At 39.0% G+C, this 20,264-nt stretch overlaps 1 protein-coding gene across 2 annotated transcripts; it reads right to left on the bottom strand.

Moving 5' to 3' along the window:
- Positions 1-67: 67 nt before the first annotated feature.
- On the bottom strand, positions 68-20,264 carry def8 (differentially expressed in FDCP 8 homolog). Of its 2 annotated transcripts, none has more exons than XM_086026400.1 (12): positions 20,140-20,264; positions 18,458-18,577; positions 12,540-12,634; positions 11,709-11,858; positions 10,550-10,691; positions 9,415-9,579; positions 6,416-6,543; positions 6,038-6,151; positions 5,660-5,740; positions 3,513-3,653; positions 3,088-3,197; positions 68-953 (listed from the first exon to the last, which is right to left on the bottom strand). In XM_086026400.1, exons 1-12 carry the CDS (start codon positions 20,144-20,146, stop codon positions 866-868), a joined length of 1,341 nt encoding a protein of 446 aa, XP_085882526.1. In that variant the 5' UTR covers positions 20,147-20,264; the 3' UTR covers positions 68-865. The 2 variants fall into 2 exon arrangements, with proteins under 2 accessions (XP_085882526.1, XP_085882527.1); XM_086026401.1 differs by lacking the exon at positions 20,140-20,264 and adding an exon at positions 19,589-19,682.

Genomic DNA, 20,264 nt, shown 5'->3' with positions numbered 1-20,264 from the left:
TTACGTTTTTTTTGCATAAGACTTCTAGAATGAAAGAGGAGGCAATGACTTAACCTACGCCTTCAAATACATTATAACAGTATTTTATTCATGCATCACTCCACTTAATTTTTTTTTTTCACTACAGAATGGAATCACTGACACCACTGATGTCCATTCGTTTGTTGGAAAAACAATAAACAGTGCATCATGCTGAAAAATAACACAGCGAAGAGTAATTATTTTAAAACAAATATTTTAGGTCAACATGTACACATCGTCAAAGGTGTCTTCTTACATCCTTTGTATAAAATGTGCTGTAGGTATATTATGATTAAAAAAAACTAACACATTGCCAAGTGTATTATGACGTTTGGTTAACAGCTCCTTGTAACCTGACAATCGCATAGGCACATAACGTGCACAAGTATTCACATCTACTGGGTTTGATACACTCGGGTACATTTCTGTGGAATTAACGCATCATTTGGAATGAAAGCTAACACTGCTTTACATGTATCCTTACAAAACCAACCACATTTATACCATACTATATATGGATTTATAATTCAAGTTATACGCTGGGGAATGACGGACAAAGAACCCTGTAACTTTGAATGTCAAAAATGCATACATTTTTGCTTCATGTTAAATAGCTGGACCAGCAGTGGATATGTAGCATCTTCATCTTTACATTTCAGTTTTCATTTGTAGCAATCGTTAAGTTCCATAATATTGATGCTTTGAACTCCTGCATGTAACGTGCAAGATGATCAAGACAATAATGCAGGAGATTACAAAATGTTAGTTGCTCCTCCACCAGGTTTCCTCTTTGTAGACAACCTTTTTCAGCGAAGTGTAATCCCAAGTTCCTTCATGTTGTCCTTCATGCATCTTTTGTGTCTTCATCCTGTTTACGCTCAATCATCCGGGCACACCGTGGACACGTTGTCGAGTTGTCATAGTAACAATCTCTAAAGAGAGGAAAATCACCTGTTATCAATTGAACACGTTGATGGTGTTGTTGGACACATACAACTAGGGAACAATTAATTCACCCCTACTTGGTTCAAATGACAATTTAAGATTTTATGTAATATAAATAAATCCGCCCATCCATTCATTCTTTGTACCACGTATCCTCACTAAGGCCACCGGTGTGCTGGAGCATATCTCAGCTGACTTTAGGAGACAGGCGGGGTACACCGTGAACTGGCCGCCAGCTAATCGCAAGGCACTTGTACACAATCAACCATTCACACTTACACTCGCACCTACGTAAAGTTTAGGTAGTTCATTTAACCTACCATACACGTTTTTGGAATGTGGGAAGAATACATACATTAATAAGTAATGTAAATTATTAATAAATTAATTAAAGCAAAGTACAGTGGTGCCTTGAGAGCCGAGTGACCCGATTTATGAGGTCAAACAAAGGGGCTTCGAATTGTCTATTGCCCGTCCCAGTGAAGTTTCGTGTCAAACTAAAGATAAAACAAAGAGAACTACACATTATATATTTAAACAACTCTGCCTTTTGCTGTCGTATTGCTAAAACAATGCAAAATTTCACTGATGGGCTAACGAATAGCATTAATAGTCTTGGTGTAATAGCTCTTTAATCACCATTTTTTTGCACATTAAAGGTCCATCAATACTCAGACAATATAACAATACTCACAGGCATATTTTCGTCATCCTCAGAAAAAAACAACTAGTATTACTGCAGTTTACTGAGTCACCTACTTCGTTGTTTTGCCTTTATGAGTGTATTATACTGCCCAGGGTGGCCAAGTTACACACTCCAGAAGGAGTTGCAATGAACCAATCATTATGCAAAAACTGTTTAATTCTTTACACGATTACTTTTAATTCTGTTCATTCTTTATGTGATTACTATATCGAATGCTATTTTCCTTATTTAAAAACACATTACAAAAAAATACTTGAACACAGTCACTGCATTTCCATTCATTTATATGGAACTTGACAAAAAATTGTTTTCAGTTACGAGCGTTAGTCATTAACAGATTAAACTCCCATCTCAACGCACTGCTTACCGGCACTTATGTTTATCTTCCAAATCAAAAGTGAAGAATATTTCTTTCAATGACCATTCCTCATTCTTACGTAAATTTCAAGTACAGCATTGACTAAGTGCCATATTCTCCCGTTCGTGCGCCTTTTTTTTCCCCACGTGTGGCTTGTGCACTTTTAAGGTAAGCGTATTCTCCCGTCATGACTTCTGGCAAACACAGCAGGTGGTAGTGGCTTATGTGTGAAAAACTAAGCTGTGAATCATGGAGCATCGAGTTTTCCTTTAACTTGTGAATGCCACAGATATTTATTTGGAAAATATAGCACACTTTAAATGTAAAATTAACTTCTGTAGCGGATGTGCCGTCGCCCATGAGACATGCGCACCGTCTCGCACGCTACACTTTGAAGGAGCGTGTTTTTATACTCTCAACTCAGCTCAGCTGAATTTATCGTGCACTTTAAAAACAAACAGCATACAAAGTACTGTACCTTAAGTAAAAAGCATGCATCCAAAAAGAAAGACAATTAAAACGATACATGAAAGCATAAAACGAGTACACACAATAATGGGTGCATGTTTGGAGGTCCATCAATAGAAAAGCGCGGTGAGTCATCTGTTATTTATCAGTGGGGCCCTGCGACCAGCTTGCGTCACAGGCCACAGGTGAGTCACTTAAAAGTATTTTACAACTGACACAGATCAAATAAAAACAAATGATTCAAAATCTAACTCACCACTGCGCCATTACGATGACTGCAGTTGCTCCACCAGTAAGTAACGCTATCAAAAAAAGTCCAAGGTGCATCAGAATGTTGGAAGGGGTTGGGTTGCTCCACCCATATTGTTTACCAGGCACGAGGCTCCGTCAGTGACAGATTTAAATTGACGGGAGAAAGTGCGCAGCCAGAAAAGCGCAGCGCTGCACCCCTTATATGACTTAACGCACACAGGAGAATATGGCCCTAAGTGATAAGTAGCAGGTAAAGAATTTCCTCAATACAAACCAAGATTTTTTTTTTTGTGTATATTATATTATATTCAAAATTGTACGACCGTTGATGGCAAACCTGTGGAAGACGGCTGAGCAGTCATGGCAAACGGAGGTGTGACTGTCAAAAGGAAAGAGGATGTCTCCCTCCTTGCACAGCTCACACACAAAGCCTTTGGCCTGGCAGCGCTGCAATGTTCACAAAAAGAAAATGTTATCAAATGCTTCAGGACTGCTTTCCCGTTTACACTCACCAAGCTTCTTCTTTAGGTACACCGGCTAAATACTGAATTTCTGTACAGCATATGCATCAAAAGTGCTCTAAGGGTATCAATCGAAAATGAGCATTATTACCTTTGTAAAGGCAATATTTTTAATGCAGCTCTTGTATTGGATCTCATTAGATTTTCCAGGTGTACCTAACTTTATTGTTGGATAAAAAGCGAGATAGACTGATGATAATTATTGTGAAAAGTGTTATTTGTGCTTTTTGTGAGCTCTCACGTCGCAGTCCAGCTTGATGTGTTTTGCGAAGGTGGTGTGGACTTCTGTGAGGGAGCAGCTGAGTCGCCCACTAAAGATGTCAATCAAATCCTGTAGTGAGTACATGTCATCGTTCTCCACAAAGTGCTGGCGGTCCTGAAGCTAGAACCAAAATATAAAACAATTACATCTTAAATTAGATTAGATAGATAACTAGATAGACAGACAGATTTTTTCAGGTTTTTAGAAAGGGCATCTTTATTGAGCATTTACACTTAACGACATTCACGAGCAAAGCAGAGAAAACAAAAGCAGTTTACAAATATTAAAAGAACATCCCTTGACAATATTAGGAACACATTAACAGAAAACTTTACATTTAAAAGTAAAGATATAAAAGTAGGTTTTGAAAATAACTAAAAAGAAAAATATATTTAAAAATGTTTATAGGACCTTAATCAAAGGTAAGGGAAAAAGAGCAAAGTTTTTGACCTGCATTTACACTGGGGGCTGACTTCACTTCTGTTGTCATCTTATTCAATTGGTGTGCAACACAACAGCTAAATACAGCTCCACCATGTTTAATTTGAACTTTGAACTCCACTAATTGACCCAAGTTTGCAGATCCCAGACTGGGTTAAATTCAATCAGCATTTCTTTATTGTATTCAAGCCCCAAACCGTTCACTGAAGAACTGAATATAATGCACAGCAGCAAAATTTTAAAATCTATTCTACAGCTGATTAGGAGCCAGTGTGTGCTCTAACCTCCAACCTTGTTTTTGGTCGGAAACCGATCTGCAGAATTCTGAATGAACTGTTTGATGTTCTACTGAGGGAGTCCAGTAGGAGGACTGTGACAATAATCGCTCTATTTGAGATAAGAGCATGAATACGTTACTGCTGGTGTGCTTGGAGCATGCAATTATGGATATCTGGATTGTCTGTATATTTTCCACCTGCAAAAGGGCTGTTTTAGTGGTTGATTTGATGTGATTTCCGAAAGTTAGGTCAGAGTCGATTAGTACCCCAAGATTTCGGACTTTGTCTTTGGTTTCTAAAGACAGTAATCCTCTTCTCTTTATTTTATTATTATTTTAGGACTGTACTATTTAATCCCACACAAGTTTCCAGCCTGTTCAACACTATGTTTGATCAATTGAATCAAATGCTGCACTGAGATCCAGTAAGACTAGCACAGAACTACTAGGGCAATGGTCGGCAACCCGCGGCTCCAGAGCCGCATGCGGGTCTTTCGTCCTTATGTTGCGGTCTGTGTGGCTTGGGAAAATAAATTTTAAGTGTCCGATTGAAGTATATTGTAACGTCTCCCAAAGACAGGACGTCAGACGTATTTTACTTATCTCCGTTTTTATTATTCCAAAAATGGCAAAATGAAGATGTATTGTATTGGGCAGGTGTGTTTGATGGTGTGACGTTTCAAAGGCTGGGGGTACGATGGGGCGTCACTTTGAGCGCAGACTTTGAAGTACTCGGAGGTCTCTGCATAGCTTGATTTTTGTACTCTTTTTATCAATTCAAGTGTCAAATTACCAATTGAACGTATTTTGTAGGTAGTATTATGTGGACGTGAGTGTGCAATAGCAATATAAGGTGTTATACAAATTGAACTTAGTGGTGCCTGGGAACTCAAAAAAGCTGACGTTTTTTGGAGGTTAATGTCAAAAAGTGTTTGTGGCTCCCTGTGCTTTATTTTCCATGGAAACCGGGTCGAACTGGCTCTTTGACTGTTAAAGGTTGCCGACCCCTGTACTAGGGGTTGCATGGATCATCCATGTTAGGTTCTTCGAAGACTAGCTAAATTCTCAATAGATGTGAATGGCTGTTTATCTATATCTACAACTGGCTAGTGACCAGTTCAGGGTGTACCCCGCCGCTTGGCAAGTAAACTAGGGATCAGTGCTTGAGAAAATGCTAAGAAATATTCCAATGTAGCATATTTACAGACTAGGATGTGAGGACCATTGGTTATAAGGGGATCCATGTTAAAGTAAGATATTTTCCCCAAATGATGGTGCTGCTGTACAGGACGTGCTACTCATTTTTCCCCACGAGGTGGTGCTGCTGTACAGGATGCGCTACTAGGTGACACGGAAGCCAAATTATGAAGGTCAAAGTAAAAAAGGATGTGACATTGTACGTGCTAACCTGGAGTAGAAGTCGTGCCTCCATGGCCTCCTTGCAAGTAATAAAATAAGGTTTCATCAGTAGAATATCTTGACGAAGTTTCTGTCAACACAAACACATAATTAGCTCTCTTTTTAGTGACCAAAGAGAGAAAACATCTCTTAAAGTAACAGGCCTCCTCAAAAATGTGTGGGCCATCAGCGGTACAATTGGTTCAACTTCGGTCATTGGACCATCCAGCAAAAATTGATGTTATGGACATTTTAAGAAAACTTCACAACAACATCAACTAAATAAGTGTCTGCAAAAATAGTTGTTTTGTGTTTTTTGTTGTTGTTTTTTTTAGAAAACACTTTCACCAAAATCTTGAAGGGCTTAAAGCATTGCCTGCCGACTTACTCTGATCTCAACCAGTTCCTCGACAAAGTTAAAAAGCAGCGGGTTGATTTCTTTCAGCTTCAGCACGGGCCGTGACATCATGAGGGCCAGATAACGCAGTGAGGATCGACAAACCTACATGAAGAACAGATTAATGAATAATGAGTATGAAAAATACTGCACACCACACCCTCGCCCATACACAGTGTCACTTTCATAAACTGCCTGCCAACACACATCATGTAACTCTTTTCTTTTTATCCTTCTGCTCACCCTGGAAGCACTTCTCCAAATTGGCAAATGCATACCATGAGGCTGCGTAGTTCAATTAAAATTATAAATCCAAAGGCACAACTGTCTGCCGCACTGTTAGTGACTCAAGAACGTATTTGAGGGTACCTTGCGGGATTCAAACTCCCAGTTGTGGATGACCCGTGCCGGGATGATGGCTGTGTCATTCCAGTGACAAGCACTGCAGAAATACTGGCCAGTGTAGTCACATTGTCTGGCTTCACTTGGTACACCCCCTATCAGATTAACAATGTATTAAACAAATGTGCGCAATGTTCATATTGTAAGCATACTGTTTCATGAGCACAACGAAATAGAACTAAATACAATAGTTGTCTTTCATCATCTGAACATTACAGTTTCATTAAGACTCCTTGAAGTGGAATTCAAGACTGATTTCATGTTTTGCACGTCACATTCTTAAAAGGAAAATGCCAACCTTATTCACAATGATTTTCCAATGTGGTTCTGAATCAAACAACAAATGACACAAATGGAGCCATGTCAAGTATCAGTTAATAAACAGAAAGTCTGATATTTTGAATTAGATTACATCAGGGTTGTTTTCTTCCATGTCATGATGATATGAACGCTAATTCCTTTTTTAAAGGAATTTGTGCACAAATTACTTGGCAATCACCAAACCTTTTTTGTTTTTTATTTTGTGATATAAAATGTGGTCATTTGTCATGGTTTGATCTGGCTTTGGGCTGTGTATTTCTTCAGCTTGAACCGAGATTTTAATCAAAGTGGTTGGACTTGTGAACAGTTCTAAACGGCAATCGATTTTCTGCAGATAAAACGAAGGCATCTGCGCCGGGGAAGATACTGTGTTCACCAAAATGACTCTCGAATACACACTGGGGGGAAAGAGTACTTAGCCTTTGGATGCACATGATTAAAATTTAGTCAACTGACGTAATTTTCTACTATTTTCCTTAAAAATATTCAAATGATATATTATTTTAATACATTTTAATCAAGTGCAACCGATGTAGATGTCCGAATTATGTAAATCCAATGGAACCAAGGGTTTTTTTTCCCAGTGTACTAGGGGGACATTGTGGTGCATAAAGAACACAAACAAATAACATTCATTATAAGTTACAAATCAAATTTGGCAGAAGATTGTGTCCTCAAATGCCAAGCTGACAAAAAAAAAAATCCAACATCTTATGCAGACGGATAATTCATCATTGGTGACTTTTTGCCACCCATTGTAGTGTTTTTGTTACCAGAAAAGATGATCAGATCCATTCCTCATGTGGAAGTAATTTTATTCAGATGATTTTTATGCTTCTGCCAGAAAATGTGTTTCCTCCTGTCTTTTTGTCAAGGAATTTTGCTTCAAATTTGAGACGGTTGTTAAAGCAAAGTGATTTCTGCCCAGTACTCTAAATGTCAAAGTGAAAAATGAATATGTATGTATAAATGTCATTTTAATATGATTAAATAATTGTTTTTTTTTCAGTTTTCACTTTTTATTTCCTCATTACAACAACATACCAGGGCTACACAATGTCAGTTTATTAAAACAAGACAATTTTGTGTTTTATAAAAATACAATTTAACAAAATTGAGTTGCACGGCCTGTTCGAAAAAGTAATTGCCCATCTCTGACTCGCAGTATGGGACAATGTGATCAGCTCGCTAGCTCAGCACACTTCTCTACTAGGGCAGTGGTCCAGTGGCCAATATTTTTTTACACCACAGACCCGCAAGGACCGCCACAACAATGGTTGTTCATACGCTACACAACTCGCCTCGAGGCTCACCTTCAAAATAAAAGCACAACAGGTAGGACTGTGCATGGATATCAATGCCTCACAAAGCCTTTATTTTGAAGTTGGCCCTCGGAAGCTACCACTGTGGCGGCTGACCTGACTTCAAATTGAGACTGCATATCCTGACGCAGTCAAGCGGACTGCTGTATTATTCTAGTGCGCAAAAGCGCGGTGACAGACAGAACTGATGTGCACTAGCGCACTGCTTATGTGCACCCCTGACTATAACTCCATTGAGGGAGCCAAATGCCTGGTCATCTAGTTAATTTACACAAATAAATGGATGAATGACAGTCCCATGCTTCTAGTACCCACGATCTAGAGAAACCACAGTCAAGAGACCAGGCTTTGCAGAATCAGCAGGAAAAGAAGATCCAGTTGATCTTGAAAGGTGGACAGTAGCATAAGCAGTAGGGCCGCCGATGAACTACCACTAATATATTATTACTTTATTGTAAAACCTAAAAATCTGCTGGTCACGCTAAATGTCATCGTTCCCTGTTTACTGAAACTTTGTTAAATAACGCTACTGTTCTGATTATATTTGACACGCATTTTGTCTTTTGATGTAATCTGCGGGGGGATTTCCTCAATAAAGAGGTTCAACAGTCCTGCTCTGTTCACAGCAACAAATTTATGTTTGATATGGAAACTGCAAAAACCTCAGGAATTGTCACACTTGCCAGGTGGTACACATCAAGTAAGCACTGACTTGCAATGAGGAAAATTGGGAAGTAGCGCTAGTAGTCTGCTGCCACAAAAAATAATGATGATAAACCAGTTGGCAGAACTGACAAAATGGCCGCCCCATAGATGGCTAATAACAGGTGGATTAACTCTTATTCCACAAACGCAATACTAATCAGAATGCCGTGTTTCAACTAGTGGGCCTGCATAGAACATACTCTTGAAATAAATATGTTTGGGTTCACTTTCCCTGTTAACATTTATTTAAGTACAATTTTTAGTTGACTATTATGTGTGATACATGTTATGATAAAGTGGTTATTTTTTTACGCACAGTGTTATTGTTCAGACTGTGCATAATGTTACAGTGGGATACAGTGGGTACGTTCTAGGAATAAAACCTGTCCCTTTTTGATAAAACACTTGGGCCTTCTAAACTACTATATTTTAATGTTGTTCATGATGGTCTAGATGGAACTTGGTGCAAAAAATTTGACAACCACTGAATAGGATTTGGAAAGGACTAAAAATTCCAATAATAAGAAATATATCAGTTGAATGTTGTGACTAGAAATCATTTTCAGAGATGTTTGATTTGTTCTCTGTGCTAGCAGCTCACTGTACATTCGTACTCACTCAGTGAAATTGGTGAACGGCATTCTGCACAACGATAGTCTTGGCGGTCCAATCCGATCTCAGGGCAGATGCTGAGCTCGTACTCTGACTGATGGCTGACCTTTGACCTCACGCAGGGCTTAGTGATCAGGTTCATACACTTACTATGGCAGCGGTAATAGCAACCTGAAGAAGACAATGAGTGATATGAAAGTGAATAATTGATATACAGTACTTAGCTGATGCTACTAAATGGAACACAACTGTGGTGGGGAAATGGACATCTGAATATAAGAAATCCATAAAGAGTAACAGGTGAATTAAATCTTGCATACGTGCCTTTTGGTGGGCCTTTTGGTGCTGTAAATAGTAAATCCTTGTCATGGCGGAAGCCGCATGCTGAACTAGCAATACGTCACACATTAGTTGCCATGACTATTTCTTCCATTTCTTCTTCTACTTTCTTTTGGCGGTTGGCAAATACTTTTGGTGCACTAGCCCCACCTTCTTCATCATATGGCATCCAAACTTCGGCATCCGCATGCTAAAGAAGGTGGAGCGAATTCTGTTTTTTTTTTTCTTCTTAATGACGACACATTTTTTTAACCGGAGCGACTTATGTCTGAAAAATATGGTAACGTGCATGGGGGGAAAAAAATCATTGGAAACACCACTTGGAAATGCAGGAATCAACGTCTTGAGAAACCACAGTGCAGAAGTGGAACAACCCTACTTTGGGGTTCACGATGAACTATGGAGTTGTACATCTTCAGAGATATCAATCTACTGCTAAGTGAACTATGAAGTTGTACATCTTCAGAGATATCAATCTACTGCTAAGATTCAGGTGTTATTCAGTGGAAAATTAAGGAATGCTATGAGGAAAAAATGCATATCGCACAGTTTCCACAAGTGGAAAAACAAATACTGAATCTGCAACTTTATCTGATTTATTCCGAACAAGACCCCTAAGGTTATTTTTTTCCCATAAATCGCTTGAGTATAAAACCTCATCAGTAATTGTCAACATTGTCGTCTTTGTCAAAGAAAGACATTTGACTTTTATTTATTTTTGTCATGGGTCTCATTCGTGGTATCTCATGAAGTGGCTGGTTTATTTAAACACAGTGTTGTGCAGTGGTTTGAGGGCCATCACCTGTGCAAGTGTACCATGTCTGGATGAGGCCCCAGATGATGGTACTACATTTGTCACATGTATGTTTGACACTCTTGCTCTTTTCCTTGGAGAATCGGTGCTCTAGAACCAGTCTCAGATTAGGCTCGTCCTCATCAGGATCCTGTTGGAGGCACAAGAATGCTATTTGATATGGTATTTGCACACACACGTATACACATTGTAAGCATAAAATGTATGTAGGCAGGGCCTGATGGACATCAGCAAGTCTGCATATTAGTGTATGAGTTGTGTTCAATCAATAAATGAGTTTCACATTTTAACAGCATTTAATAGTCATAGCGTACAAGCATGCACAGTGTACTTTACCATTTGCATGTTTCTGGGCTTACTGTGCTTTTCGCGCTGAGGCATCACATATAGAGATTGAAGTCAATTACCCATTAAGGCCTGAAGCGCCTGGCTCAACATGTCCCCAAAACCTCAGGGCGACTACAGAATAACCTCTTAAACCTGAGGTTCTCCCAGAAATTCAACACCTAAAAAATAATTGTTATCGCAGCCCCTGTAGCAGATAGAAACATCATTCCAAAAGAATTTGAGAGCTTAAGACATGTGGCTTTCACACCCATGCCCGAGTTCATTATTGTCTACTGTTTCAATCGAAGGTGTAAAAAAAAAAAAGTGGCAGTGCAAGAGAAGCGCTAGTTAATTTTATTTTTTTTCAAAATCGAGTGGCAATTACCACCCTCTATTCTGTTACAAAAACATTGATATTGTCATTGTCTACAAACATATATCTTAACCATATATCACGTTTGACTGGTTCGTGTCGTCTATAATATCCCTGCCGTTACTTATCTCAGAGCTCCCGCAATCGTCTACACTTCCGCCATTGTGGTAGAAAAAATTCCTGCAACATCCTCAGACGGGTCATGATACCGTCACGTGTATATTCTGATGCATTTAATTATCTGAGAGACAGAGAATTTAATTTAAAAAAGAAAATGATGCAAATGCTATCCCGGCTTTAAGGGTAGAAAGAAGCAACAGCGCTCCCGGCTTTACTGCTAAGAAACGTGGTTATGCGGTCACAGCCTTAATGGGTTTTAACATGTAGCACCGCCATCGATTTGCTCAACTTGTACTATACAGGGAGTTTGACATTGAAAGAACCAACCTTCAGCTCCTGCAGTTTTAGCCGAAGATGGATCAGTTTCACCACCGTGTCCTTTTGTCTCTCTGAGTGCTCCGGCAGCTCTAAGATCAGCTTCTTGCACTCCTCAATGGCCAGTTTCAGTTGCTCTATGTCAGAGGCCACAAATGAACCCTGCGCCCATAGAATAGAGTGAAAATTGTATACATTGTAAGGCAAGGCAGCTTTATTTATGAAGCGCATTTTATATACAAGGTAAGTTCAGTGCTCCAGTTCACATAGGCGTAGGTACGACATTTTAAATCATTTACTAACAAAAGAATTAAATACATGTTTAAATACAATACAAAAGCAAAGTAAACAAATAAAAGTAGTTTATTGAAATTACTAACAGAGCGTGTACATGAAGTTGTGTCTGTAATAAGTCTGTGCTCGAATTTGTGCTACCAAGATCAACATAACAATTATTTGTAGTTAGCTTTAAAAAAAAAAAAAAGACAAAAAAGTAAGCCTGATTCGAAGATACATTTCTACAGCAATCCTCCCCCATCTGCCAGTCATGTGACTACTTTTTCCAATGCCGGTCATCTGACTGGAGTGAGAAAAACTGGCTACCGCTAACGCTAGTTCAACTATGTGATGGGAGCATGGCAAGTACTACTAATCACCATGAAACCGCAGCCCCTACAAGCTGATTTAAGTCAGCAGTAGGGGAGCATTTCGGGTACCATGGGTAAGAAATCCAGAAAAAGAATTGAATCTTGGCTTTGGTGTATCATTACAGTCCTAATCACTCAGTAACCAAGTTCATTTGAATACAATAGTGTACTAAGAAAAAGAGCACTGCTTGCTCACCACCGGTCTTGAGAAGTGGTCCTCAGCTAGACCAAGATCCATGGTTCCGTCTGAACTTTGGATTCTGGTCCCAGAAAACAGCTCCTGTCTCGCTTCTGCAAAAGGAACAAACTACTTTCACGCGCATGACTCGTCAGAAAAAGTAAATTCTCATGCACTGATTCACCTTGTTCACCAAGAAGCAGAAGAATGTGTGACTAAGTCTACCACCGTGTCATTTAAACCGCTGCTCAGCATATTGACTGAACTTTGATCTTTCATCTCTTTGTGCCTTCCAGACCAGCATAGTTACAAGCTGTTATGAAATCGCTGACATTGTACAACATTTGTCTCCAGTGTCCACCATTGGCTGAAGTTCCTGTAAATGTTAAATACTGAAATGAAGATGAGACTAATTGTAGTGGGATAATACATCCTCAACGCTTTAGAACAGCTATTCTCAACCTGTGGGTCGGGACCTGAAAGTGGATCGCGGATTGAGCCGGATTCATTAAAGGCAGGAAGGTAGGAATAAAATATAAGGGGTCTTTGTTTTGTATGGGCATACGACTCACTGCTTTTCATATAATTGTTTTATATTCATGTTTTTTACACAAATACCGCATTTACTGTCATTTCAATTTTAACTTTTGTGTTAGTGTGTATGGCGTTTTCAATGGCTTTTTTTAACAATACATTTTCTTTACTGCTCTTGACTTAGAAGTGGGTCACGACTTAGTGGCAACAGGAAAATGTGAGTCCCAGGGTGACAACAGTTGAGAACCACTGTTTTAGAAGATTCTTACTGTGGTCACGCGCAAAGGATTTAATTTTAGCTAGTGTTACATTTTTATGGCCAGCAAAAGCTGTTACAAACTATAACCAACCTGTATTAACAAGAATTGCACAATGCTAACGTGGATGCAATATTCCCAAAAAATTCTGAGAAAACTTAACGTGTTTCATGGAAATTAGTTCTTCCTCCCAATGTCCCCTAACAAAAAAAACCCCAAACATGAACAACAACAAAACTGAAATGGCGCTGGACATAATAACCTACCAGTAATTGTCAGATATAATTTGATTTACATATTTTTTAATCCGATCCATTTGGGTATATCTATCTTCACTAGCTCCTCATTGAATTGGTGTTGTTTCGCTTAACTCTAAGAAAAAAAATTAAATACAGTGGTATCTTGACTTTCGAGTCGAATTTCTTCCATGACCGTGCTCCTAAGTCGAAACATTTGTTGCAATTAATACTTTCTAACACCCCAAATAGTGACGTGCGGTGAGGTTCATGACTGGTGAGGCACTGGCTCCTCTGGAGTAGGATCCAAAAATATTAAACCAAAATAGATTTAGCCTCCATTTAAAATTTGACCTGAATTGAACCTTTTTTTTGCTGATCTCTCTTTTTTTAAATTAAAAAGCACTTGTACGGATACTTTAATGTTTAATTATGTTAAGAAAGACAAACTTAAAAAAATGGCTGGACTAATAAGCATGGCCGGAAGTGGATTTTAGTCCGGCCATCCGGCCGGTCATACACGTTTTTTTGGGGTTTTTTTCTTGGGGGTCGGAATGGGGCGGGGTCCGACAATGTTTATGAATATGGCCAGGGGGTCGCGGCCGTAAGGGCACCCAGGTCAAGGGTGGAGGGTCGCTGCCGGACGGGCAAAAAAGGGTCAAGTGCCCAGCTCTGTCTAGTACATTCATGCATTGTGCCTTTAAATGACAAGGCCAAGTGAGTGCCATGGAAGCAGGCAATTTTTCCCTAGCAGAGGTTGCATTCCATAAAACTCTTCTGCAGTGGTTTCTTACGTGCACAACAAGTGACTGATCAGCGCGCTCCAGCTCTTTCAAAGCAGAGTTGACAACTCTTCAAAAGACACAATAAAAAATGTGGGGTGGCACCTGACCAGCCCGCGAGCGAAAGCTCAACAGATCACACTGCAACAATGACACAGGACACTTTTCAGTTTTTCTTAATAGCAAAATAACATGCACACTTCACTTTCTCGTGAGCCATACTGACACTGACGTCTTAAATAACTCATAAATTGGGGTGCTCATAAGTCAAGGTACCACAGTAATAGACAGGACTGGAACTAAAGAAGTTCTGTGTCAATCAGCATGTATTATTATCAAATACTACCAGCTATGATATATAACTAGGAGGGGGAAAAGATGATCAGACGTTGCAGATTTAGTCTTAAAACCAAATGCGTTCTGACAGGATTTAACATAGCAGGGCTGCTATCCTTTGGCTGCAACAAAACAAATGACAACAGCAATTCAGACAACTACTTTTTACCTGTGTATAACTCAAACCAAAACATATCAAGAACAGGAAATAAAGCTGAAAACACCAACAGCACAGCCAACCTTTTGGTCAACACGGTTGCAATTTGCCTACTAATGACTTTTTTACTTTTGCTTGTTACTAAGGTAATACTCGCACGGGCTTTTCATTTCCTCTGTCTAAGCAAATGCCTTTGTAACGCCCTTAATAAAATGATAAACAAATGTAAAATGGGTTATTCACTTTTTATAAACTCCCACAACATGATTTTTTTTTCCTAAAGCAGAGCATGCCGAACGATTATAATTAACAAGTGCACAGACTTCCTAGCAATACAGAAAAATGAAGGCTGTGGCAGTTTTCTCTCCTGCGGTCTAATCAATTTCCAGCTGCATGAAATCATGTCAACACATTCATCCGTTTCCCCTCTGGGGACTTCCCTTTCCGTTTAGAAAAAAATAATGTCCAGAGGGTCCAGTTAACATGTAGAATATTTACACTCCAGAGAAAGGATGGGCATTCAATGAAATTCCCTTGATTAATAAACCTAAAATCAACAAATGTGTTATTGATTACACACACACACACACATGCATACATACACACAGAACACAAACACACAAATTATTTTTTCCACAAACTTTATTCCAAGAATAAATCACACTGAATTTAAAATATTACTACGACCTACTGTTTTTTTGTAAAATCACCAACTTGTTATGCAATGTTTCCATGCACTTTAATGTAGCATTAGCTTTAGATGTTGCTGGAAATGGTACAGATCTTTTTGCTTCTTGTTCAGTTTTTTTGTCGACTTGCTCGGAAGAAAAATACTTGCCCCGCCCTAGATACATCGCATTCTGACCTTTTCATTCATAATTTAATACTAACAGTAACTATATCTTAAATCTAACCCATTAAGGACGGGAGCGCATAACCGCGTTTCTACCACTAGAGTCGGGAGCGCTGTTGCATCTTTCTACCCTTAAAGCCGGGAGAGCGTATACGTCATTTTTTATTTATTATTTAATTCTCGGTCTCTTAACCAATGAGATGCATCAGAATAGATGTGACGGTGTCGTGAGTCGTCGGATCTTTGTTTCTGGAAGTTTCTCCTCGTTGTTGTGTTGCCAGTGTGTTTTGTGGGCATTGTCTTGTTACATGATAAAGCTTCCTCTGATTAGTTTGTGTGCATTTTTCTAAGCATTACAAGACAAAATGGTTTTGTAGACTTGAGAATTACCATTATGAGTTACATCATCAATAAAGAAGAGTGAGCCTGTTCCAGAAGCAGTCATGCAAGCAAAGCTGTGAAATTATCTCTACCATCCTTCACAGATGTGCTTGTGTGTCTTGTGATGCCACGCCAAGAGCAATAGACCAAATGCATAGTAGTAAATAGGCAATCAGAACCTTTCTTTCCCCATACTTTGGCCTTTCCGTCACTTTGGTAGAGGACAATCTTGGTGCCGTGAGTCCATAAGACTTGGTTCCAAAACTTTTGTGTCTCATCTCTGTACTCACGTCAAATCCACTCTGTCTTTCCGATTCTTCTTGCTTCTGCGTGTTTTGCATTTTGTGGTATGGCCGACACATTTATTCTCTTGAAGTCTTCTTCGAACAGTGGATTGTGATATCTTCACCCCTGACCCGTGGAGGTTTGCGGTGATGTCACTGTTGTCTTTGGGTGTGTTTCTGTCTTCAACTGCTTGGCTGACCTGTTCGATGTCTGTTGCTCAGTCAGTACACCACTAGTTTCTTTCATTTTCAAGACATTCCAAATTGGTGTGTTGGCTATGTGAAATGGTTCCGCAATAGCTCTGATCATTTTCCCTCTTCTCTCCGCTTCAAAATGGTTTGCTTTTCTAGCTCTCTGTTCTTCATTTACACTTAACAGTAGGGATGTAACGATTCACGCAAGCCCCAATTAAATTCGATTTTCAGTTTACGATTCGATTTTTTTTTTAAACTCGCTACCATGCTTGTCTCTGTGCGCTAGTATGGTGCAGCAGCCATCCACAAACGCAATACGCAATGATGTTTGGTGCAAGAGTGTCAAGTAGGGCTGCCACAAATTATTATTTTGCTAGTTGACTAATCACCAACAGTAGTCGTGAATAGTCGACTAATCCGATCATATGTAAATCGCGACATAATCGCACCGGGCTCTTACAGCTAGTATTCTTTAAGGGATACACAAAAGAATAATAAAGACAATTAAGATGAAAGTACATTCAACTTGTATTAAACTTTGCAACAAGAGCAATATACCAAGTGCATAGTAGTAAATAGGCAATCACAAATAGTACTTCAGTACTGTATACAGAGTATAGGGGTAATTTTATACCATAAATAAATAAATAAATAACATGCTGTGCAACACTTTAATCAATCATGATATTTTTTCTGCATTTCCATTTTAACTTTTCATTTTAGGCTTCATTTTATTCAAGTTAATTAGCAACTAATTCATTTTCTTCTTTATTTTGATTTAGTCTGGATTAGACCATACCTGTGACCTAGGGGTGGGCGATATGGGAAAAAAAAAAAAAAAAAATCTCGATATTTTTTCCAAAAACTCGATAACGATAATTTGACGATAACAATACCAAAAATATTTTAAATCTGCACTTGCTTCACAGACCAATTGTGGATAGACAGCATTTGTGAACAACATCTCTTTTAAATTGCTAAATACAGCTTCTGCAAAACATAATGATATTCTACGACAATATTTAACAAAAACGAACAAAAAATCATGTATAGAGTTACATTGATTTTTGGGAATATTTACTGTGTCACCCAGCGAGGGGTAAAAAAGACGTCGTCATGACAACACCCATTTTCATACATTGCCCAACGTATTCAGAATAAAGTTGAATAACAAAACTGCAATCTACCGAAAAGTGCATTTTCCCACTCATTCATCGCTGCGATATGTAGACTTGTGACTTTATTCACCTTTGGGTGTATGCTGGCGTCACACTAATAAACCGTCGTAGTTTGTGCAACATGCCTCAGGAATACAAGCTAGTTATGAATGATGACTAAAAGCGTGTAAACTGAATGTTAACCGATCATCCAGGATGTCACGTTTGACTTGCTCGCTTAAGTACTGAGTGTGTTTAAGCTTTTGTTTAGCGTGCTTGCTCGTAATCCATATGGCTCGTGGTACAACAGAATTGCTCTTCACGGTGACCGTTTTGGCACATTTAACAATGTTATTCCCACCGACGTCAGTCTTGTCAACCCCGAACCATTTACAGACTACGGACGACGTGGACTCGCGCCTTGCTATTATTCCCCCGCTGGACACTCCTCCATACTTGAAACGTAGTTTGGCTGCAGTGCGGACAGAGTCACGTGACCGGGTCCTGCCCGCTGATTCGGCGAATGATTATCACTTCCTCCTCTTCTGCCGTCAATGCACACTGATTATTCAGCATTTCCTCATACTTTGCGGCCGTCGACTGACTCGAGTCAGAGGCAGTATTAATACTCAATGTAAAATTACAGATTGTGAAAGCAAGATTGACAATGATATCGATAACGATATATATCGCCCACCTCTACTTTGACCTTTAAGTGAAGTCATAATCCACACATGGGAACAGTATGTCATGATAAATCTTACCCTGCTGAGGTGGCGTCGTGCCCCTTTGGGGAGCCTCTTCCTCTCCGCGATCGAAGGGATTGAGGCGGGTTTGGCGAAATTGTGCCAGTCTCTCGTCATACTCCATTTCATCAGCTACATCTAAGTTAAACGGAACAGAACACAATGGACATTACAGAGGCATATTATATGTCCACTATTCCCTTCGTTGTGCGTTAGTAAATTGAAAAGGCAGAGAGTACATTTGTAAATGATCTCAGAAGGCATTTTAATCCCAACAAAGACTCAGAGGTCCTCACCAGATAAGTTTTGACAGGAAACAATAGGCAATGTGTTTATCCCGACGTGCAACTTGATAAGGTTTACCAGTAGAATTTTGTCAATTCTGTGTAACTGATTGTTAATTAATCACATTTTGAAGCAACTCCCCTACAATGGAGGGCACTACTTGGCTGCAGCCAGCAGTGGCGCTGGTGATTTAGTATCAACTAGTTGGCGTCTGGAGCTAGAATTGCACTATGGCAGCCAAAAATGTAGGTAAGATTATTATTTAACAATTCATTTTACTTAAAGTTTTTTTGCCCTATATTTAAATGCAGCAGTAATCAAACTGTTCCCAACGCTGCAGCGATTTACAATAATATTAAAAAAAAAATTTTTAATTTATTTAAAACATGTCTAGTTTTTGATGAACACTTGGGCATACTATGCTACTGTATATTAATGCTTGTCATCCTACAGAGCTAAGAATTTGATGGGTAGTAATTTGTTTAAAAAGAGATCCAATTGTCTAAACCAAAAATATGTCAAATCTGACCGCTTTACTTTCCAAACCAGGAATCCTGACATAACTTGGAGCTTAGGAAACAAACACCCAGTAGTCTCACAATTTGCACAGTCTCCTCAGATTAAATGAAACCTGTTGTATATGCTTTTTGTTTTATATGAATGAGTGCAAAAAGGATATCACAGTCACTTCTTCTATTAACAGTGATGGTATATGCAATGGCAAAACCCCACAAAGTATCACTTTACAATCATGCAAAACGTCTAGATGCATTAAGATAATGTTCAATTCTACCGGCTCATAAACTCATGTCATCTGTGTTTTTCCGTTTCAAACTGTCACTAGATCCAAATCCAATTGAGTACCTTTGGAATGTGCTGGAGTGGGAGTGCTGCATCATTGCAAGTAATGTTCCTGTTTCCCTTTCTTGCTACATGTGAGAAAATATTTGGAAACAGCTCCCAGTATTAAGTCTACATATCTGCATTACAAATTACGACCACAACAAGAAACAAATTGTTTAATTAATACCTCTCTGAGAGCGCCAATCAAAACCGTGCATTATCTTGTCAAGCAATATATTTTGATATAGCTCTTACGCTGGAGCTAAATCAATAAATGCAATTATTAAGAAACCATCAAAAATAAAAAGTTGAATGAAAGAAATGAACATTCGTCAACAAATGCAAAACGTGTCGTTATTGTGCCTGTCTGAAAAACTGCTTCGACTCATTTAGTTCCCATTTAAGACAATGAAGGAGATCATCATATTCATTACTCAGATATGGCCCATCAACATCATTGCATGTCAACAAGCTCAAGCTACATAGCTAACAGTCATGTTTTGATGCAAGGCTGTTAGCTAATTAAACGGGACGCAACGATCGAACATCAGTTAAGCTAGTTCTCATCTTACTTGTCATTGAGTCGGCACCTCTTAATTGTGTTTAATGCTCGACGCGTGTGGTGATTACTGAGGAGTTCTGCTCGTGCCTTGTTTCTCTCAATCATCAACAACACCGAATGAAGTGTGATTTACCA

The sequence above is a fragment of the Filicampus tigris genome, chromosome 3 (assembly GCF_054856515.1).
Source record: "Filicampus tigris isolate MCC_2025a chromosome 3, RoL_Ftig_1.0, whole genome shotgun sequence".
Classification (NCBI taxonomy): domain Eukaryota; kingdom Metazoa; phylum Chordata; class Actinopteri; order Syngnathiformes; family Syngnathidae; genus Filicampus; species Filicampus tigris.
This window is presented reverse-complemented; position numbering and strand designations above follow the sequence as displayed.